This window comes from Ailuropoda melanoleuca, chromosome X, assembly GCF_002007445.2.
Source record: "Ailuropoda melanoleuca isolate Jingjing chromosome X, ASM200744v2, whole genome shotgun sequence".
Classification (NCBI taxonomy): Eukaryota; Metazoa; Chordata; class Mammalia; order Carnivora; family Ursidae; genus Ailuropoda; species Ailuropoda melanoleuca.
This window is the reverse complement of record NC_048238.1, coordinates 84,592,504-84,617,590: the sequence shown is the minus strand read 5'-3', so window position 1 is coordinate 84,617,590 and position 25,087 is coordinate 84,592,504. Positions and strand designations below refer to the sequence as shown.

At 38.6% G+C, this 25,087-nt stretch overlaps 1 protein-coding gene across 2 annotated transcripts in view; it reads left to right on the top strand.

The window, feature by feature from the left end:
• The first annotated feature begins 8,052 nt into the window (after positions 1–8,052).
• The window catches only part of CUL4B (cullin 4B), a 35,764-nt gene continuing 18,729 nt past the window's right edge, over positions 8,053–25,087 (top strand). For both annotated transcript variants that reach the window (XM_011229100.3, XM_011229099.3), the window contains exons 1-9: positions 8,053–8,118; positions 8,856–9,398; positions 11,481–11,596; positions 20,752–20,855; positions 21,547–21,616; positions 22,409–22,482; positions 23,276–23,438; positions 23,578–23,667; positions 23,966–24,048. In XM_011229100.3, coding sequence (XP_011227402.1) covers positions 8,091–8,118; positions 8,856–9,398; positions 11,481–11,596; positions 20,752–20,855; positions 21,547–21,616; positions 22,409–22,482; positions 23,276–23,438; positions 23,578–23,667; positions 23,966–24,048 — 1,271 coding nt within the window. In that variant the 5' untranslated portion in view covers positions 8,053–8,090. The remainder of the gene's footprint in view (positions 8,119–8,855; positions 9,399–11,480; positions 11,597–20,751; positions 20,856–21,546; positions 21,617–22,408; positions 22,483–23,275; positions 23,439–23,577; positions 23,668–23,965; positions 24,049–25,087) is intronic.

Here is a 25,087-nt window from a genome sequence, read left to right as displayed (position 1 = left end):
GCGACATTCCAACACAGGTGGTCCTTACAGCCAGCTTCCCTGGGAAACGGTCCCCAGTTGGGTTGTAATTCCACTGGGTACTGGTTTTCAGCAGGCTCCGAGGGGAGGTCCCGCGGCCAGAAGCATCTAGACCAGCAATGTGAGGGGATCGCATTAGATCCATCAGGAGGAAACCTCACACGGGAGTCTTAAGATTGACAGCTGTGCTAGTCACTTAGGCGGCTGTCCCATGCCCAAGACAGACAACTTTGTATAAGGACAGCAGTAAAGAGGGGGCATCAAGTTTCTGGGTCTTATTACCATCCCGGCCAGGGTACTAACTTCCAGCCAAAAGGCAGGCCTTTTCCTCCCCATAGAGTAGCCATGGGCTAGAGGACTACAGCCTGAGCAGTCGGCATGAAAGTGTTCCAATAAGACCGTACTCCTTGAAGAGCTCCAGAAAGGAGAGTAAAAGAGGAGAAGGGAAAGTACTCACCAGTTTTGCACCGAAGCTCAATGCCCCACGTTCGGGCGCCATTATGATGAAGTTGGGGAATATAAGTGAGGNCCCCCCCCCCAGTTCCTGAACCAGTGTGGCTCAAAGCAAGAATTACTATCAGTAGCCACAGCTCCAGCAGCAAGTACGGGATAGGAGTAAGGCCTGGTGCTAAGAAGCCTAAGAATTACTGATGAAGTTGGGGAATATAAGTGAGGTTCAGTGGGGTGAAGTCCGGAGCCGACGACCGAGAAAGAATTCTTGAGACGTCTTTGGTGCATAATGGTGGTTTATTAAAGCACGGGGACAGGACCTGTGGGCAGAAGGAGCTGCTGCCCCGGGGTTGTGAGGAATGGCCTATTTTATACCCTCAAGTGGGAAGGGGGCTAGGGATAGCCTAAGTCTCTAAGGAATTTTGGAAGCAAGGTCTCCAGGACCTTGAGGGGGCTAGCTACTGTTGGGAAAGGGTCATTTATTACCATCTAATAAAACCTCAGTCATGAGACCCTTCAGATGTATATCGGTGGGCCATATGCTTGGGGGATGATTGCCAACACGTATCTTGGGGGGGGGGGGGGCGGTTAGAGATAAAGAAAGTTTCCAAAGGAATTTTTATACATTAAAGTAGACTTACAGGGTCTTGGTGGAGGGGAGGGGATCAGGCCAGGACTGCCTTTTGCCCTTAGCGAAGTATTAATGTCCAGGCAGCTGAGTTCCTAGAGGAATGTCACCATGCCTGTTTCAAGGACTTGTCAATGGGCTGTAGGTAGTAAGGACTGTTTCTTTGTCCTTTAGGGCAGCCAGGAGTGCCTGAGGAATGTCCCATACATCCCATGGTGGAGGGGGGCGTTGCAGGGTGTCCTTCTGCTTTGTCTTCAGCTTGCCTTCCGTTCCCTCATCATTACTGTATCAGATTTGAGACTGGGATGCTGCCTTGATTTCCCTCCTTAACACTCCAGGGGGTTTGGTTAGGACAAAGGATTCCCTGAGAACTTGTTTCCTTGCAGATCCTAAATAAGTCTTCATCTTTCTCATCTTCAGGATTTAAACCTGCACCTGTTTTCCTTCTTTGTGCCCCCTGCCCCCTCCCACTCTTCTTGCCGGTTAATTCCCACTTACCCTCACAGGTTTAAATGGAATTACTTTCTCTGGAAGCTATTATTTTCTCCGGAAGCTATTTTGTAACGCCCCACCCCCACCTTTTCTCTACCCCACCCCACCTTCCTAGGCTGTGCAGGTGTCTCTCTGTGTTCTTACAGCAGCTTTTATCACTCTGTCCTCTAATTGTCTGCCTCACCCACTAGACCAATTGAGAACTGTTTGAGGTCAAGGGTTGTCTCTGTATGCTCAGTGACTGGATCCCTAACAGGTCCTCGGGCAAGGCATGTTCAGTGTTTGTCTGGATTTGGCTGGGAGAGGGAGCTAGTTTCTGCCTCTGGTGAAGATCACCCATTGGCTGAGCGTCACAGAGAATGGACTGATTCTGATTCTCTAGAACCAAACTGCTACTGTCTCCTTGAATGTGCATTGCTTGCTGCTGGGTCCTGCCTGAACTGAATCCAAGCTTGGTCTCCTATTGGGCACCATGATTTGGCTCATCTCAATAAAGAAGTAATATTTTTATTCCTCTTTTTTTTCCTTCTGGTGAGTGGGGCCCTGAACATCTTTTCCTAACTTGTCTATTACTTGAGACAATTTTATGGCATGTCTCCTTACTAAGCTGGAAATTATGGGAAGTACCATATTTGGGCTTACAGAAAAAGTGGGTTTGGTTTAAGTCTGTGTGCTTTGTGTCTTTGGCAAATCGTTTTAACTTCCTTCCCTGAGCCTGCTTCTCATCTGTAAAATGGGGATGGCACCTGACCTATCTAGTAGTGTGGTTATGAGGAGAAAATAAGATTGTGTGTGAAAGTGCTTTGAAAAACTGTAAAATCAACCACAAATGGAATTTTGTATTAGTTCTGTATTCCCTTATGACATCTAGCACCATGCCTTGCCCAGAGTAGTTGCTCAATACATTTTTGTTGAATGACCAAATGAATTGGCAAGAAAAATAATGCTATTGGTGGGAATAAAGGACACTTAATGGAACCAGGAAAACAGATCACTTGGCAATAGAAACATCCATATGGTGAATAGTTCAGAGTTAGGCATTTATAGATAGCCCCAAATCTACATTCCCAATGTCTGGTCTTTGTTTTGCTTATAAAAATATTTAAATTTCTTTGAATAAGCTTTTGGCAGCTGAGATAAACTTGACTACATCTTAAATATGCAGTCATCACAAAGCAGGATTGGCCCCAGGCAATACTGTAAGGTCAGCAAAATGTACTCTCAGAAATCTTTGCTCCCTTGATGGTAACGTTACCCCCCCCCAACTCCCATTGCCAGGCCTAGTCCTAGTTCTGTTTACCTCCAGGCACTTAGGACTTTTGTATTATCCTTTCTTCAAGGAGCATTTACCTGAAAGGGTCAGGAACTGAGTCTCCCTGGCTAATTTGCATTTGAAAAAAGGAGTCCTGGAGAAGGAGACTATTTTTATCAAAAGGAATGAATAAATAATTGTGAAATTTCAGGCATTAAAGAGTACAAGGGCTTATCAGCTTCATTCCAATCATGATGGTACTTAGTTCACCTACAGCTGGGGTCTCAATTTTGGAGGTATGTAATTCACCCCAAGAGCTTTTTAGAAATAATGGTAATTGAGGCCCTACTCACAGAGATTCTAATTGAGTTGGACTAGTTTCAAACCTGGGCAAAGGTGTTTTTTTTCTTTAAAGTCCCCAGGCAATTCTGTTGTTTATTTGGAGTTGGGAACTACTGATTTAAACCTAAAATGGCCTTGCTCTTGAGAAAAAGAAAAGCCAACTGCCGTTGGAAGATCAAATCATAAAGCAGGGTGGGAGGGACTGTGAGAGTCATTGATAAAGTGAAGGGAAGGTTAAAAATAGGCCCAGCAACTCCACAATGAGCAAGTGCTTGGCAGCACCAAAGAAGTAATCTGTGGCTGATCTAGTTCTCCACCCCAAACCCCCAGGGAAAATGGCCTGGCCCTAACTGTTAGTCCTTAAATCAGCTTTCCGGATGGTTCACAGGTACAACTGTAGGTAAAATCTCTGAGATAAGGGGCTAAGTCTTCAAATGTTTGATGTACCCAAGTCAGTAAGTCTTTGGTTGATATTTTATGAAGAAGATAAATGATTTTGTTAAAAATATGAGATCTATGTTATTTATTTACATTGTACTGAGCACCACGGGTTTAGCATTTGTTATCAAGTTCCTTGCTTTAAACTCTAGGATGGGCAAAGAGTGAATTCACATCGTGTAGTTGGATCATCTTTGCTTAAGCTTTGACCTCCTCAGCCTTTCCTAGCCGCCCCTTGCTGTTGATAGCATCACAAGGCCCTTATTATGATGTAATGCTGGCTACCTCACCACTGCTTGGTTTGCCTTTTCTGTATTTCCCTGCTTCAAAGATGATCCTTCAGAAAGGCAGATAGGGAATATGGACTACCTTTTACCCACCAGTTGTGTTTTCTAGACACATTCCTAAGCAATGCTTGCTGCAGAAACATTTTTAGTATTCTCCTAAGCAAGCAGTATCTCCTCTATTTAAGGAAAATCCCACCCATGGATAACAAGGCTTTCGTGTCTATCCACTAACAAGGCCCTGCTCTGAGATGTCTGGAGAAGACTCAGAATCAAGCACCTTGGGGAATCCCCCTGATCAAAAAAAGGAAACAGGTCACACTCTTTTTTAGAGACATAACTGCTGAAATAGGGGAAGGGACATGAGAAAAACTAGTCCTGTCTTTGTATTTCTTCCTTTGTGTGTATATTTACCTTTATAAATAGCTACAGATTTATTTTATTTGCTTAAAAGAATACCAATAATAACTATACTTCATCTGGCAGCACTGTAAAGTTTAATTAATGTTTCTAAGGTATGAGTTGAACTCACAAGATGAAAGATTCTATATATGGAATATATGTTAAGTGCCCAATCTGGTTTAGTCTGATAATGGCCATAATTGTATGGTGTCCTACATTGCATGTCTTGATTATTGTGGTTTCAGTGAGTTCAACCTTGAGAAATGTATTTTAATGTTGAGAATCTGTTTAACGTTGGTTGGCAAATGTTTAGGTGTATGGAATATATATGCTTATGTTTTGATTAGCCCAATTATTTGATTCTTGATTTAAAAGATGATTTACAAAGAAGCATGGAAAGTTTTTCTTCTTTTTAAATTGGTCCAAGGGTCCAAGAAAGCACAAAGTTCTGGCCTTCACACATCATATAGTAATATCTAAGTTGGTTTGTGCCACAAAATCTAAATGTTAAACTAAAAAATCATTGTTAAAATTACATATCCATATTAAGATATGCTAAATATGTGAGGATTGACCTGGCACAAAATAAAATAAGGTTGTTAGGATATCAAAAGGAAGATTACTATTAGTCACCAAGATAAAAAAGAAAAATATTTTTTCCACAAAACTCATTTAAGGATACTTCATGGAAAACTTAAATAGTAAGTTAGACTATTAGGTCATTCAAAGTGAACTAGCACTGAAGAGCCAAGGATCTGTGCTTTTAGAGCCAACATGTAACTTGGAAGACTGAAGGGCTTAGATAATCATGTCAGATTGGGAGCTATTATTATTAGAATGTGGTTGAATATTAACAAGACTCAGCTATGTTTTATGTTAGTATAAAAGTTTATCATTGAATGGCAAAAGCAGTTTTCTGTCTTTATGTCCGTTCCCTTTCAGCTGTACTGATATTTGTAATTTTAAAAATAGCTAGCCCTTTCATATACCCTTTAAGAAATATAATTACACGAATTAGAACAAGCCCCATTTTTCTGGTCTGGAGAAGTCTTTGGTTAAATTGCCAATCCTTCTAGAAAAGGTATCAATTTGAGCCATTATCAGCTGGCCCATCCATACACCCTTCTAAGGAATATAACTATACAAATTAGAACAACCTTGTTCATTAAATCTGGAAAATTAGCCAGTTAATCCTCCCCTGTAAAGACATGGTGTTATTTTATTCTCGTTCAATGAGATATTCAATTCAATAAGTATTTTCTCTGCATTTACAGTTATTCAGCATCGTGTGAAATATGAGACACAATAAAGGAGGATGTTTTAGGGTACTTTCCTTTGCTTTAAGAGTTTACAGTCTCATTTCAGGCAGCAAGAACAAAATGGTACATTCAAAACATATAGGAGTCCATCTTCCCCCCTTTTCAGCGTCTACTGCAGTTCTCTGTGGCCCTAGGGCCTAAGTTCCGTTAGAGCCTTGCTCTCGGCCAATTGTCATCAAACAGCACAAAGCCATAGTGGCTCAAGGTGGTACCTCTTTCTAGGAGGATTTGCATTTTAACCAAAGACTTTTGAAGACCTAAAAATTTAAAAATAAATACATAAATAAAACGTGGGTTTGTCTAAACAGCTAGAAAATGGATTTATTCTTAGAGTTCTGATTTGTCTATCTCAAACTATACAATACAAACTGCTTTACACCACCCACCATCCTGTTACTTGCCTGCTTTTAAAAGCCCAGCTTGTTCCCTCCTCTCCTTGCTATCTACTCTAGGCTACAGGGTAGACCAGATTTTTGGCTTTGTGTGCCAGAGGGAAGGAAAAATTCTTCCTCTACCCTTCAAGGTCTTCCATCTGATTACAAATTAAATTTACATGAGACAGATTAATAGGAGAAAAAACCCAAAGTTTTATTATGTGGGCACAGAGGACCAATAACAAAATTGAGACCCCAAGAAATGACTAAGACAGGCAGTTTTTATACATTTTAGACAATGAGACAACAAATTTGTGAGGGATTGACAGGATAAACAGGTGATTGGGAGCTTTACTTAGTAGGGAATTCTAAGCAGAATTTAGATTGAGGTACATTAGAAAAATGTTTCTTCAGCTTTCTCGGCTTTAAAGTCTCTGTCTCTGGTGATATGGATTTTTTTTTTCTACATCTTAGTACAGGGAGGATATTTTCCTTTTTCTTTTCCTTTTTTAAAGATTTTATTTATTCACAAGCGAGAGGGAGGCAGAGGGAGAGGGAGAAGCAGGCTCCCCGATGAGCAGGGAGCCCGATGTGGGACCAATCCCAGGACCCCAGGATCGTGACCTGAGCCCAAGGCAGACGTTTCACTGACTGAGCCACCCAGGCGCCCGAGGGAGGATATTTTTCTTATGCGAAATTTGTTTCTTGCTTTCAGGGGGACAGCAGAGGGTCTTCCTGTCCTTGCAACAGTTGCTTCCTAAGTAGCTTCAATTCAAAATAATCAATATGCCATTGTGTTACATTTTGGGCCACCTGCCCTTGGCCACCTACCCAGGCACTCTTGAGCCTCATTTTCCTTACTTCCAACTAGACATCTTACTTTTCAGCTTCACTGCACTCTCTGTATTCCCATAAACAGGCCCTTTCACAACTCCCTGCGTTGCCCATCTCTGCTCCCCAGAATGCCTTTCACCTTCTCCCTTCCTGTCTTTTTGGCAATTCCCACTTTGGGACCCAGCATAAACAACTCCTCTGTGAAACTGACTATTCCAAAATACCTCCAAATCTCTTGATTCACCTGTTTCCATAGCACTTTGTACATTTGTTATAGAACTGTTGCAGAAATTAGTTTTGAAACTGTCTTCCCCTACTGGCTTCTCAATGGCAGGAACCTGGCATAGTGTGTGGCATAAAGTCTTTTCAGTACATGTTTGTTGAATGTTTCTGCAGTTAGAATGATCAACAGGTTGGCAGATCTAGTTTATTTGACATTGTGCTGCCCCCCCATCCCCTCGGGTTAAATAAAAACTCCCAGCAGAAAATTTACAAGGTTTATTGTTGCTAATTTAACCAAATTTAGAGGTTTGTTCTTATAAGTAATCCATTTGAAATCTGAGCTTGTGGAATACATTGGTAGAAAGCATTGATTTTTGCCAATGTCATTCTCCTAAAATGTGTTCTTCGAAACAGTGTTATGAACTGAGATTTGGTAAAAGTGGCTATATTTTAGTCTGTAAATTGCTGGACTGATGACGGGGGAGATCGGGGTTGGGCTTGGTACTGGGAACTGTGTTGTGTATGTGTGTGTTGGGGGGAGGTGTTAGTTAGCTTCCTGTTTCTTGGGCCTTAGAATGCACCCTTAACTCTGGCCAGCCATCTTAGAAAATGCTCCTGTTAGGAAGGTAAAAAGATTTGCTGCTACGTTATTGAGAAAGGTATCAAAACTCAGGGCCAGGGGTGTCCTTGCCATAAAAAAAATAATGTGTAGCTCAACCGAAGCAAAACTCGTTTTCTTAGTATCTAGGATCTTTTCCTTTCCTATTTTAACATCATGACATTTCTCCATAGCACCAGGCATAATGCCATAATTATGTTTTCCTTCATTTCGGGTTACTCCCCTAGCCTTGCAACCCCTCCTTATTCCTTTATCTCTTTCAAAGTTTCCATTCTCGGCTCCCTAACTTTTTACTCCNTTTTTTTTTTTTTTTTTTTTTTTTTTTTTTTTTTTTTTTTTTTTTTTTTTTTTTTTTTTTTTTTTTTTTTTCTCTCACTCAAATCCTGCGGACCTGGGGGCTTCGGGATCTGGGCGCTATGAAAAGTGTCTGCCCAGTCACTTCCGGTAAGGGCGCTGCAGCGCGAAGCTCCCCGCGGGACCGTTAAGGAGGGGGTGGGAGTTACCAGCGGGCCGGGGGAGGAGAGTGCTGCCAGGGAAGGGGAGCGGGAGAGGGAGGGGGAAGGACAGCGAGAGCGAGCGAAGGATCACAAGCGTCTTGGGCCCCCGCCCCTTCCCCGCCGCCTCCCCTGGAGCCGGCTCCCCCGCCCCCCGGGCGCCTGCAGTGCTTCTCTCCACCCCCCGCTCCCGAGGACAGTCACCGCCCCTCCTTCGCCGCCCGGAAGTGGCGCCATCTTTAGCCTCTTGTGCTATTGACAATAACAAGCCCTGGTTCCCCCTTCCCCCTTCCCCCAACCACGGCATCTCCCCTCCCAGAGAGAGGGAGAAAAGGAGGAGGAGCTGCAGCCTCACAGACTCACTGAGTCGCTCCTGCAGAAAGGGGGGAGAGAGACCGAAAAGCAGGGGAGGGGGACGGCACAGCCGTTTACCTGTCTGCCTCCTCATTCGCTCTCCCCCCTCGTTCTGCTCACTCCTGGTGTCAGCCTATCCGCCTTCCCAAACCCTCCCATTCCCCCGGTGTAGCCCCCCCTTCACTTTCCTTCTCGTCCTCTGTGTTTCTCCTCTCTTTCTTCCCTTCCCCCTCTAGCATTGCCACCTTCTCTCCTACACGCACGCAGGCATATAAACGTAGGTTTTTGATGCTCCTCTGCCTGTTGACCCCGCTATTTTCATGTTTCCAACAGGTTTTTCTTCCCCCAATCCCTCAGCTGCTGCTGCTGCTCAGGAGGTCAGATCTGCCACTGATGGTAATACCAGCACCACTCCGCCCACCTCTGCCAAGAAGAGAAAGTTAAACAGCAGCAGCAGTAGCAGCAGTAACAGTAGTAACGAGAGAGAAGACTTTGATTCCACCTCTTCCTCTTCTTCCACTCCTCCTTTACAACCCAGGGATTCGGCATCCCCTTCAACCTCGTCCTTCTGCCTGGGGGTTTCAGTGGCTACTTCCAGCCACGTACCGATACAGAAGAAGCTGCGTTTTGAAGACACCCTGGAGTTTGTAGGGTTTGATGCGAAGATGGCTGAGGAATCCTCCTCCTCTTCCTCCTCTTCCTCACCAACTGCTGCAACATCTCAGCAGCAGCAACTTAAAAATAAGAGTATATTAATCTCTTCTGTGGCTTCGGTGCATCACGCAAACGGCCTAGCCAAATCTTCTACCACCACTTCTAGCTTTGCTAACAGCAAGCCTGGCTCTGCTAAGAAGTTAGTGATCAAGAACTTTAAAGGTAACCAAGGCCAAAATCCATAATCACCTACTAAGGATTTGACACTTGAGCGGTCACGTGCTCTATTTATGTTAATATATTAAACAGTATAGAGGTGGCCTAATGTTCTATGCATAATCAATGAGGTGGAGGGAGGTCCTTTTTTTGGGTGGAGGGTTCATTTTCCGGGGGTGGTTAGTATTCTTGTGCTGAAGCATACACCGAGTGTTACTGTGCAGTATTTTGATGTCTGGCTCAGCTTATATCTAATCTGTTATTCATTATAACATTGACAATCGGTATGATTGATCTGGATTATACAGGTGAGAAATTTGTATTCTGAAGAGGTTTATTTATTTCAGGTGCATAGTGAGCCTTGGCACTGCTGGGATTTTTATTTTTATGCTTCAGTAGGCCACATTCTCTAGTCCCTAGAAATGCAGGTAGCAATGGTGATCTTTTCATGCTCAATGATGATTTATAGTTAGATTTATCATGTTGGATACTATATTCCTGAAACTCATTGTGGAAGCAGTATTTGGAGAAAAATATTTGTGATATCTGCATTTCTTCCAAAGGTAGGGTTTGGAAGTGAAAAATACTGTATATACAGAAGTAGTAACTCTGTGTACCACTAGTCTAAAGATAGGAACAATTACTACATCTATTTTTTTTTTAAGTACTGACCTGCAGCTTTTAGGAAAATTTGTTCCTTTTATGTTTGAGATAGGTGATTGAGAGTACTCTGAATGCATTGATGTATATAAAATCAACAGTTTTTTAAAACATAATTGAGCTGAATTACTTTTTTCTGTTGACTGTGTTTCTATTTTTCTGACTTGGTTTTTCAGCATCCTTAACTGGTGGGTGATAGATGTTAAGATGCTTATTAAATGGAGAAGTAAATGAATGAACTGAAGTAATATTTACCAGATAAGTGCCTTGTGGCTAAATATTAGTATTGAGAAAATTAGATTCTCAATACTTGTGTTTTCAACATCAGTGTGGAAATCAGGAATATGCTCTATTTTGTTTAAAGCAGAGGGTTATAGTGTTTATTTTTAACCTTCTCTTTTTTTCCTGTCACTCCTCTCCGATCCCCAGGTTCTTAAGAGTGTTGTAATCTTTCTGATTTAATAGTAGACCTTTCTGAAGTAAATGTGAATTGTAATTGACTAATGTGTTCACTGTTCCACTCAAAGTATATCAATTTAATAGCCAAGAATTTTTAAAGAAATGAGCTATGATCCTAATTTCATTCGCATACTGGTTTCTGAGATTTTGTTTGTTTGGGTTTTTCTTTCCCTCTTAAACTAAAAACATATCATGAAGGTATTAGGATGTTTTAATTTAAAAAAAATACTCATTGCTGGTCAGTGAAGTTTAAAGCCTGGGTGAAGATAGTCCTTTCCATTCTGAAAATGCTACATAGGTTCTGGAGTCATTTGGATGTTTTAATTTTTTTAAATTTCACTCTGCTCATAGATGTAGTTTAATTAAAACCTGAGTCAAGATGTTGCTCTCCATTTGTAGATGGTCCATAGATGTGAGGATCAAACAGACTTGGATTAGAATCCCAGTTTTGCCATTGATTAGCTTTGATGACCTTGGGCAACCCTTACTAAATGAGTTTTCTCGGTTGCAAGATAGGGATAAAACCTTCCTTAGAGCATTGTTAGGGAGATTAAGATGTTTGTAAAGTACCTTGTGCATAGTAGACATTGAGTATTTTAAATCTCAGGTGCAAAATTCACGTTAACTGATTTAGGTTTTACGTATGATGGAATAAGATCAGGATTGTTATTTTTTATCTGTGATGCTTGAATTTTTATTTTTTGAAGCAATACAGTCAATTGAAAAAAAGAAAAACCTCACCTTTAATTTTAATAGGTGAGTCAAAATGAATTAAACAGTATTCTGGCATTTCAAATTTTATTCTTTAAGCTAAGCCTAGATACAGTAGCTACTTTAATATTTAGATGTAATTATTACAAAAATCACAATTTACCCTTAAAAAGCAGTAATACTATTATTGTACTTTAATGGATCTTTCCATTACTATATGCCATATATTCTGATATCAGCCTTGTACATATTATCTAGATAAGCCTAAATTACCAGAGAACTACACGGATGAAACATGGCAGAAACTGAAAGAAGCGGTGGAAGCTATCCAGAATAGTACTTCGATTAAGTACAATTTAGAAGAACTCTATCAGGTATGTATTAATGTGGATAACCAGATTTTGCTAGCATAAATTGAGGTGGTACGTATATGGATTTTACTTTGAAATGAGCCCTTATGTAGACTTTTGGTTTCCTTCTAATGAAAATTTCTTGATTAATTTATGCACTCTGTTTTATAATCAGACTACATATTCTGACATACTCTGACATTCTGACAAACTGTGAGTACAGTCATATTGGTATATATTGGGTTTATCTTGACCCTTCTGATTAGGATTTACAGTGAGGAGTATCTTGGTATAATCAAGGTTTTACCTATAATGGAATCCTGCAACCCGGATCCCAAAGACGATTTCTGGTGACAAGTCATTCTGTTATGGTACTTCTTGCTAAGTGGTGTTACTTGCCTGTAGGAAAGGCCTCAAGAAATGCAGATATTCTCTGTTTACTTTTTTCTTCCTCCTTATTAGTAGGCTTTTGCCATTTCTCTTTCTTGCTCTTTATGGTTGTTTTATTTTCTGGACTACAAGACAGTCCTTAGCCAAAAAATGAGGTTCAGGTTGTAGTCCAGTGACTTGGTCTGAGATTCAGGTTTGTTTCTTTTGCTTAACAAATGGGTCTATACTTGAAGTGTTTAGTTTAAATATACTATTAATAGCAATTACTGATTTAGACTACTTACTACCATGGTATTTTGCCCTACTGTATTTTTTTAAAAGATTTTATTTATTAGAGAGAGCGCATTCACCAGCGGGGGTAGAGGGGGGAAGCAGAGGGAGAGGGAGAAGCAGACTCCCTGCTGAGCAGGGAGCCCAATGTGGGGCTTGATCCCAGGACCCTGAGATCTTGACCTGAGCCGAAGGCAGATGCTTAATTGAACTACCCAGGGGCCCCTGCCCTACTGTATTTTTGACACAACCACTTCAAGAAGTTACTTTCCATTATAGCATAAGCAGTTTCATATAAAAAAATACTTCAGAGTCCCAATAGCTTGTGCTTTTTTTTTAAGATTTATTTTAGAGAGTAAGGCCATGTGCGATTGAGCAGGGAGGAGGACAGAAGGAGAGAGAATTTCAAGCAGGCTCTGTGCTGAGTGTAGAGCTGGACTCGGGGTCGTGATGACCCCAAGATCATGACCGAGCCAAAACTAAGAGTCAGGTGCTTAACCAGCTGTGCCACCCAGGCACCCTTTTGTGTTTTTCATATTGATAAGTACCTTGTAAGAAATTAAGTTGGTTTGATTTATCAGAATTTGTTGTTTTTAACTATTCATTTTAGTTGCAGAGGTGGTATGGTAATGGACAAACTGTGGATTAGGAGTCGGAAGACAATTTGGGATCTTCTTTTGGTGGCTATTACCTTTCTGATCTTGAGCAAGAAACTAGACCTCCCTCAGCTTCAGTTTCCTCCCCTGTAAAATAGGGGAAAGAATACTTGTCCTATCTACCTCACGGGGTTGCCTCTAAGAATCAAATAGATGTGAAAAACACCTTGAAGCACTATGTTATAGAAAATAAGATGATGTTATCACTACTAAAGCTCTTTCATAAGTCACAGTGTGGCTTTTTCACTTGTAGTAAGTCAATTAAGATCACCAGTTTCTGTTGCTGTGAGAATCAGTGCATGCAAAACACTCGGAACAATGCCCAACACATAAGAATAATGTTAGACAATATAATCTTTATAACACTATGTGTCAGGTAGTAACAGTACTAAGCTATTAAGGAGAAGCCCACCTTACTTGGCTATGTTGCTATATTACATATGTGGCTCCTGAGTTGTACGGTAATAAAAGTAGAATTACGGAATTAAGAGTTGGAAAGGCCATAAGATCATGTAGTCCAATAGCTTTTCTTCATATAGTGCAGGTGGTCCTCTACAAATTAGGTTTATCATTTATTATCTTTTAAGCATTATAGAAACCCTTTGTGAAGTAGACAGGGTAGTAGTTAATATTCCTCTGTTGATGAGGAAACTGAGTCTCAGGGAAGTTAAATAATGTGCCCAGATTCAAACTGAGATGCCCAGGTTTCAAGTCCAGCGCACCTTCACTGCTATGCTTCTTCAGTAATACACCACAGCACTTAGAGTACCTCTGTGGTGTAGTGTAGAGGCAAATAGATTGACTTTAAGGAAAAAAACTATCCTCAAAGAAGCTAATTTTTTCATTTGTGTATATATATGGTGTTTATTTGGATATGGTGGTATAGTATACAGCATCTTTAGTTTCAATAAAATTATATGTTTTATATTTATAGCATATTGATTGTGATTGTTAATGAACCCTATTTACTTTACCTTGAATATTTTTCTAGAGCTTTTGGGTTCAAAAATATTTTTCCTGATAAATTGATTCTGTTAAATTCTTTTATGTTTCAAGAGTTCATAGTTACATTTTTTGTTTTAATTTTCTTCTACTTCAGAATTATTACCTGCTATTGTTCAGTTGGATTTCTTCAGCCTAAAGTCAGTGTTACAACTTTTTACTCTCCACTTTTCACAGTACTTTACTGTTTCTGCTGTAATAAATTCAAAAGCATTTGTTTCTAGCTCTTTTGGTGTTTTTGACCTTAATTTTATAAATGCTCCTTTGGATTATTCTCAGAAAGTTTATTTTGAGATGTTCAAGTTCAAAAAAGAAATAAAAAGATAAGCGAGTAAAATTATTTCTTACCATCTGGATTTCAGGTGCTTGTTTAATTTTGACTGGTTGAAATGTAAATTAAAAGTACTCTCCTAAAGAGGGGGTAGGGGAGAGAAATGGCAAAAAAAAAAAGTACTCTCTTAACTCTCCTAAAATTGAAACTATAGAAGTATGTAGTATACCAAACAAAAGTTCACCAAACTCCTCATTCCCCCATCCTACCCTCTGTCTCTGAAGTAAACGCTTATTTGGCATATGTCTATGCAGAACTTTTTTCTGTGCATGCAAAACCGTTATGTTTTAAATCTTAAGCATGGAAGTCCCTAGTGTGGATTGCATGTACTGCCTCCCTAAGTTTTTAATTTCTAGAAAAGAACATGTGGTTCTGAGTCCATTTGCAAGAAACAAAATGTCTTTTAAAAGTGATTTTAAATGAGAGTTGTACTTGAGTTTAAAAAATTCTCTTTCCTAGACAACCTTGAAATCCAAAGTGTGAGGCAGTGGTTAATGTTGCTTTGGTTTGGGGGGATTTTTGTTTGTTTGTTTGCTTGTTTTTGATTGACTACAGATAGTATGGTTAAGTGCACTGACTTTTGAGTTGATCAGCCTGCCTTAGATGAGAGATCTGCCACTCATAACTTTAGGCAAGTTACTTCTCTAAGCCTTATTTTCCTCATTTGTAAAATGGGAAGACCAACATTACCTACATGGCGGGGTTGTTGAGCTGTAAGCAAAATACTGCAAAAACTACTTAGTACAATGTCTGCTACTTATTGGTGTCATCGATGATGATGATGACGACAATAAATGAATCTTTTAAAAAGATACCTTTATTTTAAGATTATGTTTTATTATACAGCTCTAAAGCCACACATGTTTTAAGATTCTAAATCCACACTGGGCCAAAACAGCTGGCTGATAAATAGATTACATTCCAAATATGTGTCAGTAGACACCATTAGCCAAATTGAAAAAATAGTAGAAAAAGAGAGGAACTCTCTAGGAACAGTGTGCTTTACTTCTCAAGAATGTGTCTTGTTTTTTTACATGTGGTATCTTATAATCGTTGGAATTTTGGGTATTGTAAATAATGGGATTATTTTCCTCATGTTGTCAGCCTTTGTATAAGTAGCTGTGTAGTGTTTTTAAATCAGCTACCTTTTTTTGGAGCCGGCTGGTTGTTTATATATGAAAGTATAACATTTATTCTTAAGATAAATGTCTAGCTATTTTCTTTGAAGGCAAGCCTAGTCCATACTTTAATTCTGATGAAAATAATTTTATTTATTATTAATAATGGGAACTCATTTTGGTTAGCTTTTTGTGAAATAATTCTTAAATAATGAACTTTTCTAGTAATGCTTCATTTATCAAGTAGATGACCATAAGACTGGAAGCAAATACTGGTCCATCTCAATATAGGTTATTACCCATTGTAAAATCTGGTTGTTTAAGCAGTTAGAGGTTACAGAAGAGCAGTTAGATTCTTAGCAGAGATGACTTAGCTTTTGTCTTCTATATATATTTTTAAAGATTTTATTTATTTGAGAGAAAGAGAGTAAGTGAGAGAGAGCATAAGCCAGGGGGGAGAGACAGAGGGAGAAGCAGACTCCCCGCTGAGCAGGGAGCCCAGTGCGGGGCTCCATGTGGGGCTTGATCCCAGAACTCAGGACCAGGACCTGAGCGGAAGGCAGAGGCTCAAGGACTGAGCCACCCAGGTTCACCTTTTGTATTCTGTATTGACGAGTAGCTAATTGTGTTCTGTGTAAGGTTATTTAATTGTTGTCACTCTTGATGTTAAGTCTGTCATATTATGTATTGCTTCTCTCTTTATTGAGTTAGTACTCAGTATTATCCCTGCAATTTATAAAGCTGCAACTAGAACTTCAGTCTTTGGTAATTTTAGTCTTTTTAAACCCTTTTTACTAGATGAAAAAGAAAAATTAGATTTCATGTCTGGCTTCCTTTCTGCGAGTTCTTAGTTGTTGATATATTTCAAGTATCTTGTTTCAACCATTTTTACAAAATGTAAAAAGATAATTTAGATTTTATTACTGTATCAGTTCTTGGAAACTTTGTGTTGTGCTTTCCTTTCTTTAAACGTATGGTTTGAAAAATAAGACCCAACCCATTAGGCCAATGACCAGAATTATCTCTCTGGGTGTCTGTTACTGTTAAGTCAGGAAAATTTCTAGATTTTCTCCCTTATGTTTAATTATGTTTGTAGTCTTTGTTTTTTATTCTTATTTTAATTCTCTTCATGTTTTTATTCTAGACTTACTGCTCACCCTTATTTCCGTTTCCTTGTCCCAGATGCAATCTTTTGTGCCTTTGCTGTTTCTTAAATCCTGTATTCCTCAAAGCATCAAATTTCAGGAACTATAGTTTTATATTTCATTTGCTACGTGTTTACATTTCTTTGGAGTGCATGGTTTTGTTTGTATCAAACATGTTTCTTGATGTGACGTGTATGGATTTTAGTGGGGCGAGTAGGGACTGGGATTTAAAGAAATAAAGGTTAGAACCTTGCTGGAATGTTTCTATTTTATATCTGATTACCTTCAAAAAGGATTTAAGGCAGCATATTTTACCAGTAATGATTGGGAGCTTGAGTAAAAAGAAAGTTTTATTTAAGAGACTTATAATACTATGTAGAGTCTGTTTGATAAAAATAGTTGCATGTGAAGTGAGATATAAAATAATACTTAATACATTTCTAATAGTGCATTTCAAAGATCTGGAATAAAATAGAGCTTATCCCAAAGTTTTAAGTAGTGATTTAACACCTTCCTATTCATGTTTCTATCCCAGCACCTAACAGGGTACAGAGTACTTACTTAGTAAACACTCAGTCCTTGTTGAATCAGTTACTGCTTCCTTTGTGCAAAGCTGGACAGATGCCAGGGGATATAGAGATCACTTAGGCCTTGCCCCTTAGGTACTTATATTCTAGTAGGTTCATGAAATTAGAAGTTTGTGACCAGCATTTTTTAATTTATTTTTTATTTTTTTAAGATTTTATTTATTTATTTGACAGAGCACACAAGCAGGGGGAGCTGCAGAGAGAGAGGGAGAATCAAGCTCCCCACTGAGCAGAGAGCCTGATGTGGTGCTGTGTCCCAGGACCCTGGGATCATGACTCGAGCCAAAGGCAAATGCTTAAACAACTGAGCCACCCAGGCACCCCAATGACCAGCATTTTTTAAAAGACAAAATAGAAAATAATTGGAGAACATCACACATAGTAATGATAAGTGTAGTTTCATGAAGATTTTGTTTTAATTACATAAATTTATTTTACATACAATGGATTGTGACATAAGATGTATTTCTTGCTGTGGCTTGTCAAAAATTTTTGGAAGCCCCTGTTTTAAGCACACATGACTGCTCCAAACAAACCTTGCTTTAAAAAGTAAGGAAAGCAGAATGTTTAGATCATGGTGTGTATGGAAGATTATATACAGACATAAGACTACTAAAATAGTAAAATTGGGCCTTGAATGCCATGCTGAAAAGTGTGGTGGTGGAGAAGATAGAAAGGGTTTATTGGGTGAGGTAATATTTAAGTTTTTTGAGTACTTAATATATTCATCTGGTTCAAAGCCCAAAAAGTATTACAGAGTATGTAGTGAAAAGTTTCACTTCCATCCTATCCTCTACCCTCCTCCCCTCCAGCTAGTTCCTTTATCCACAAACATTATTAGTTTGGGGAGTATCTTCTTCCAGCAGTGTTTTATGTATGTAAAAACAACTATGTGTGTTTTTATTTATTTTGTCTTTTTTACATAAATGATACTAGACCATGCACCACATGGTTCAGTCCTTTGTATTTAAAAAAATTTTTTTTAAGATTTTATTTATTTGACAGAGATACAGCGAAAGAGGGAACACAAGCAGGGAGAGCAGCAGAGGGAGAGGGAGAAGCAGGCTTCCCACTGAGCAGGGAGCCCGATGTGGGGCTCGATCCCAGGATCCTGGGATCATGACCTGAGCTGAAGGCAGACGCTTAACGACAGTCACCCAGGTGCCCCAGTCCTTTGTATTTTTTTAAAAGATTTTTTTAAGAATTTATTTTTGAGGGACAGCTACGTGGCTCAGTCAGTGAAGCAGTTGCCTTCTGCTCATGTCATGATCCCAGGGTCCTGGGATCGAGTGCTGCATCGGGCTCCTTGTTCAGCAGGGAGCCTGCTTCTCCCTCTCCCTCTGCCTGCTACTCCCTCTCCTTGTGCTCTTTCTCTCTCTGTCAAATAGATAAATCTTTAAAAAAAAAAAGAATTTATTTTTGAATAATTGCTACACCCAACACATGGCTTAAACCCACAACCCCAAGATCAAGAGTCACATGCTCTGCTGAGTGAGCCAGTCAGGTGCCCCAGCCCTCTCTATTTTTTTATACCTATTATGGAATTTCTCCATAACAGTACTTGAGGAGCTAGATGAAAGGTTGTTAAGGAAGGGAAATTACTAGATCTGGTCTATATATGTTAAGAAGCAGTCAAGGCTAACTAAAGAAGCAGAGTGTTCTGTTCCAATTTGACCTTCAAGACTCACCTTAGATGCTCCCTTTCCTGCTTTTCTTAACCTCTGACATCTTAAGTAATTCTCCAACTAAACATGGAGGAGAGTGTATGCATATGAAGCCCAGCTTAATTCTCTATTTCTCAGTATTCCCACTAGCTCTTCATTTTCCTCTGGTCTTTGGGATTCCAGCTTTTTACTGCTGTTCAGGAAGCCTTCCCTGACTTGCTCTAGTCCTAAAGAGGCTGAGATAATTTAGATTTTATTACTGTATCAGTTCTTGGAAACTTTGTTTCTATGCTTATTCTCATCTTAGCACCTAATGCAGTGTTTTGTAATTCTGTGTTTTCTGGTTAGTTTTCTCCTTACACTATAAGCCCCTTCTATGTGCAGCACACATTGCTAGTTGTAAGTACATTAGTTTTTCTAATATTTACCATATTGCCTGGTTTAAACCCCGAAAAAGCATTAAAAGAATATGTGGAAACATGAACAAGCACGTAGTCTCTTTTTCTCATTAAGGAGAATTGGGGGATGGAGTATACACAAATAGGTATAGTATTTTTAAAAAGGTATAGTATTTACTCAGTGACGAATCAGTGTGTTATGATTGATGATAGTGCCAGGTGATGCAGTTAAGGAAAGCTTATTGGAAGAGGTGGGACCCAGTTGAGTAGTAAGGGAATATGGTATCTTTTGTGAGAAGATAAATAAAGAGAAACACAGCAGAAGGGAATGGGAGAAATAGGACTTGGAGAAGTACTGGAAGTGGGAAATGTGGATAAGATGAAGTACAAAGACAGAATCCAAGCAGGGAAATGAGAAATGCTGAGAAAATGAGTCATTCAAGAGGAACATGAGATACAATGAGAAAAATACTAAAGAAGGAAGGGGAAGAGTCCATAGAGAACCAATGTGAACAGAACGGCTCATGAAATAAGCATAAATAAACCCTTTAGGTCTTTGTGGCCTAATCCAAGGCCCCACGGAATGTGGCCAGAGGAGAATCAGCTTTCTTACTCCTCCTTAGCTACTGGATCTAATTGGCCTGCTGTTTCCTGGTGAGGTGCAGTGACTTTCCTGCAATGATAGAAGTGGTTTTCTTTCAGCTTTCTTTTCATTTGCTAATTTATTTACTGGACCTGCATGCTGGGAATGTGACTTCCAAGTACGTATTCATAAAATTACACTCCAACCTACAGAACTTGGATCCTCCCTTAGAGTCAATTTTAATGGATTTTCTGCCTTTTGTTCTGGTGAGGAAGGAATCCTGGTGTTAATACTTAAGTCATTATTAGTTGGAATTGTAGATTAAATCAGAGTTCATCCAAAGAGTTTACCATGCCTATTGTTTTAAATTTGAAAGTCTTTGATACACATAGCAAGAAACTCACAGAAATCTGAAGTTTGTCCTTTTGGGATCTGAGTATAAAAGAAGACCAATTCAACTATTAGAATGAAGTAAAAATAGTCATTTCTGTTGTAATTAATGTTTACTTAATTGTGCAAATTTTAAAGCCTCTGTAATTAAATATTCATAAACAAATATTAGAGAAAAATACTTGGTGTTTGCATCATGCTCATTATAATACTGCTAGCAATTATCCATTGTTCTGTTCAGGAAAACCAAAGAAAGTAAAAGTTTTAATGCAGTGGTGGTCAGACTGCCCAATCCATCTGATAAACAATTGGTGAAACTGTTTTTTAAACTCAAAATGAAATTCTGCTTATGAAAATAATTAACATTTTTAAAAACAAGACAGCATTTATATGTAGTCATTGTTATAAATTGGATGTCTCTGCAGGGTAGAACTTGGCTTGATTCCCTCCATCCTTAACCTGAACAGCCATAATAAATATATTAGTGGGTTTTTTTTTTTGGTACATAGATGATGAAAAAGTTCACTAGCATTCATATTTTGTTACTTTGTGTTTTAAATAGATGAATAGATGTTTGTGTTTTAAATAGATGAATAATCAATAACCCCATTTTCTCCTTAAGCGAGTATGTGTTTAATCTTGCAGGCTGTAGAAAATCTCTGTTCCTACAAGATTTCTGCAAACTTGTACAAACAGCTGAGACAGATTTGTGAAGATCACATCAAAGCACAGATTCATCAGTTCAGAGAATATCCTTTTAAAAACCAAAAATACTGTATTTTTATCTGTTCCCTCCTTTCTTATCCCTCACTATTTAACCCAACTTGAGATGGAATGACTGTGTTTTGTAGAGTTGTTACTATTCCTATGTTTCTGGAGAAAGAAGAAATGAGTTTTTGAATTTTCAGCTTTAATTAGGTTCCAAGTCTACATTGTGATGTTAGTGCAAATAAGATGTCCTTATTTCTTTACTCTTTTTGTCCTAATAAATGTCCATGTAAGGAAAAATAATCTTCTAAGGGAAATCATAAACAACATAATGCTCACTTATGTGTAAGACTTGTTCTAAAAGGTATTTAGTGGGACCTAAAACTTTTTTATAGTTTAAGAAATAGCATTTTTTTTCTATAATTAAGTGCTATTTAGTTTAGTGTTTTTTTTTTTAAGATTTTATTTATTTGCCAGAGAGAGAACACAAGCAGGGGGAGCAGCAGGCAGAGGGAGAAGCAGGCTCCCCGCTGAGCAAGGACCCTGATGTGGGACTCGGTCCCAGGACCCTGGGATCATGACCCAAGCTGAAGGCAGGCATCTAACTGACTGAACCACCCAGGGGTCCCTATTTTTATTTAGTGTGTAATACTCCATATTTAATCAAATATGCTCTTACATTGCTTATGTTACTTGTACTAAGCACATAAAAATATCCTTGACATATTTCATGGATTCATTGGATAGTGTTCTTTTTCTAAAGAAAATTGATAGATGCTGGCAAAATCATTGCAGACAAATGGTAAGCTGGAAAAATTATTATGTTTCAGCTAAATATTATAGTTAAATGAATTCCTTCAAATATGTGGATGTTAGTTTTAAAAGCTTTGCATTGGGGGGGATTGTCTCGATATCTGCTCTTACTCTGAATTGAATGCTAATTTTGGTTTTCTATTTTAAAACTGCAAGTTATAGGGAAACCACCATTTTAGAATGACTTGCACCTTAGGATCATTTTTATTTTTGTTACATTTAACCAAAAAGTATCTCATTTTAAAAAAAGTTACATTTTTGTCTGTTAGTCTTGATGGATGTCCCACCCACCTGCGTGATTGCCTGTGAAGGTGCCTGATGGTCCTGCATTTTAGTTCATTCAGATCACCACCTTTTCCTTTCTCCCTAATCTGGTATTTATTTTATAACTTATATTCTGCAAACTAAAAATCTTAAAATCCTCCTACCCAAAACCACACATATACAATTTAGGTCAGTTTCACCCTGAATGAGCTCTGTTACTGAGGAGGAATTGTATGTATGTCCCCTTAATTCCCTGTTTTTATTTTCAGTTACATCTCAAGTTGCAGAGAAGTCATAGGACCATTTTAAGTGTCCGTTTTCTAGAAACTACAGCGAGGATTAAGACAATAGAATAGTTTAATAAAAATGGTATGGGCGTATTCTCAGGTAGATTTCTTTATCTGTATGTAGTAGTCTAGTTTATATATAAAAGTAAACCCTGCAATTTTATTATTTTATCAAGAGCAAATGTTTCAGCTTAACAAAATCTAAAAATCGATTTCTTTTTTGTTGGCAGATCATGATCAGGAGTATTTTTCTGTTTCTGGATAGAACTTATGTTCTACAGAATTCAATGCTACCCTCCATTTGGTAAGGATGCCAGAAAAAAATTGTTACAAATCATAGTCAAATCTTAGTTACACTAAAGGAAAGAGAGTGATACTGTGAATATTCTCCTAAAAACTCAAATTTGGCTTCTAGACTTGTATTTATAGCAGTTTTACCTTCTTAATTATGTTTTGCCTGTTCTAATACTGGAGATAACTAACATTCTCTGAGCGTATAACTTAATGAAGAAGTTTTTTTGTTAGCCAAGGGGATTAAAGTTTGCTCTGGACTGTCTAGGAGTGTGCATTATTTTGTTGCTTATCAAGAGTTTGCTCATTCATTATCTGTTAACATTGCTATGGAAAATTCCACATATACACGAAAATAGAATAGTATAATGAGCTCTTTCCCCACCTTATGCCTAGCATCTACCTACAGCAATTACCAGAGTTTACTGATTTTTGAGTACTGAAGCCAGATGACAAATGACCAGTTAAGCCTTCATTACCAGTACAGTGAAAGCCATTTTGTCTTTGAACTAATTTTGTCTCTTGATTTGACCAAGGAAGAAATCCACCAAAGGAAATAATACAACAAAACTTAGTTATGGAGGAAGACAGGAATTTAGCTTCAGTTCTCATTAAAGACTAAATGAGTTTCCTGTATGCTTTAACTCTAATAATATTGTGTAAAATTAAACGTGTGGATTTTATCTTTTTACAATTGCAGCTTCAAATCTGGACCCTAATTAACATGTGGTGAGAAGTTAAGCAGGCCTCTCTAGAACTGGTATTGTTGTCGTTTAATTTTGATTCTATATATTTTTTTATTTTAGGGACATGGGACTGGAGTTATTTAGGGCTCATATTATAAGTGATCAGAAAGTCCAGAATAAGACAATTGATGGCATTCTTCTCTTGATTGAGAGGGAAAGGAATGGTGAAGCAATTGATAGAAGTTTACTCCGAAGCCTTTTAAGCATGCTCTCTGATTTGCAAGTAAGTTAACTTCACTTAAGAGATGATTGCTATTCCTAGTTTGATGTTTAAAAACCAAATTCAGTGCTGTTCACGTAGAGGACATTTAATAAATATTTATTGAATAAATGAACTCCTTTATTTTGATCCCTCCTTCCAGATTTATCAGGATTCTTTTGAACAACGATTTTTGGAAGAAACTAACCGGCTCTATGCAGCTGAAGGCCAAAAATTAATGCAGGAAAGAGAGGTATTTAAAAATCATGATTAATAAATCCACTGTGTCTCACAATAGACCTTACATTCTAGAACATAAGCTGCCCTTTGCATTTATCTTCCCAACATTGTGATGCTTTTTTCTCACTTAGGTGCTCCTTTCTTTTCTCTCTTCTTAAAGGCCAGAATTCTGGATCATAAACTACCTATAATTTTACATAAAATTCAACCCTGTCACATTTGACAGGGCTGCTCCCGGGATCTTTTGGACTTTACATTTTCTGAATGGTTTATGGGGAGGAAAACAATAATATAAAAAACTGTCTTTGTAGGTTCCTGAATATCTTCATCATGTTAACAAACGTCTAGAAGAAGAAGCAGACAGACTTATTACTTACTTAGATCAGACCACCCAGTAAGTATTATATGCTCAGCCTAATAGACTTTAACCAGTAGTGTTGAATCACTTAAGGCACTTTGTGTCCCCAAACCTATTAGTACCTATTTTCAGGTGTGATTTGAGATTTTTAACAATTGTTTTCCTGATGTAAACTTCATTTTCCCCAGTTAATTAGATTTAATAAATCTAATATGTGTATGTGTTTAAGTAATTTAAAAATAATATTTATTATTAGAGGGGTGCCTGGCTGGTTCATTTATTAGAGCATGTGACTCTTGATCTCAGGGTCATGAGTTCAAGTCCCACACTGGGTGTAGAGCTTACTTTGTAAAAAAAAAAAAAATGAAAAAAAATAGTGTTAGAAGCTGATGTGATCTTTGAAATCTTAAGACTGATTAAAATTCAGTAGATGTTAGGAGGAGAAACTGTTTCTGTGCTTTCCTAAATATTACCAACCAAGGAGTTCCTGTAAGCAGCATAGACAACTGCCTTCCTAATAAAAGCAGAAAAACTTGGAAAAAGCCAGCCACAGCAAGACCATGGAAATATTTATTTAGTGATGTAAATCAGATTCTGAAATAATGCACTTTTCTTTCTTATGGTGTGAGTAACTCTGAGCACCAATACATTTAAACATAGGATAGGAATATTGAAATTAACATAAAACAAGCTATTTGAGGGGTGCTTGGGTGGCTCAGTCAGTTAAGCGTCCCAACTCTTGATTTTGGCTCAGGTCATATATAATCTCAGAGTTGTGAGATGGAACCCTGAGTCGGGCTCAGGCGCTGGGCGTGGAGCCTGCTTGGGATTCTTTCTCTCCCTCTCCCCCCCCATCTCTCTATTTTTTTTTTTAAAGATTTACTCACCCGTTTTAGAGAGAGAGAGCTGGGAGAGAAGGTGAGAGCAAATCCCAAGCATACTCCCCTCTGAGTGTGGAGCCTGATGTGGGCTCAATTCCACAAGCCCGACCTCATGACCTGAGCTGAAATCAAGTCAGACACCTAACTGACTGAGCCACCCAGGCATCCCGTTGCTCTCTTTCTTTAAAAAAAAA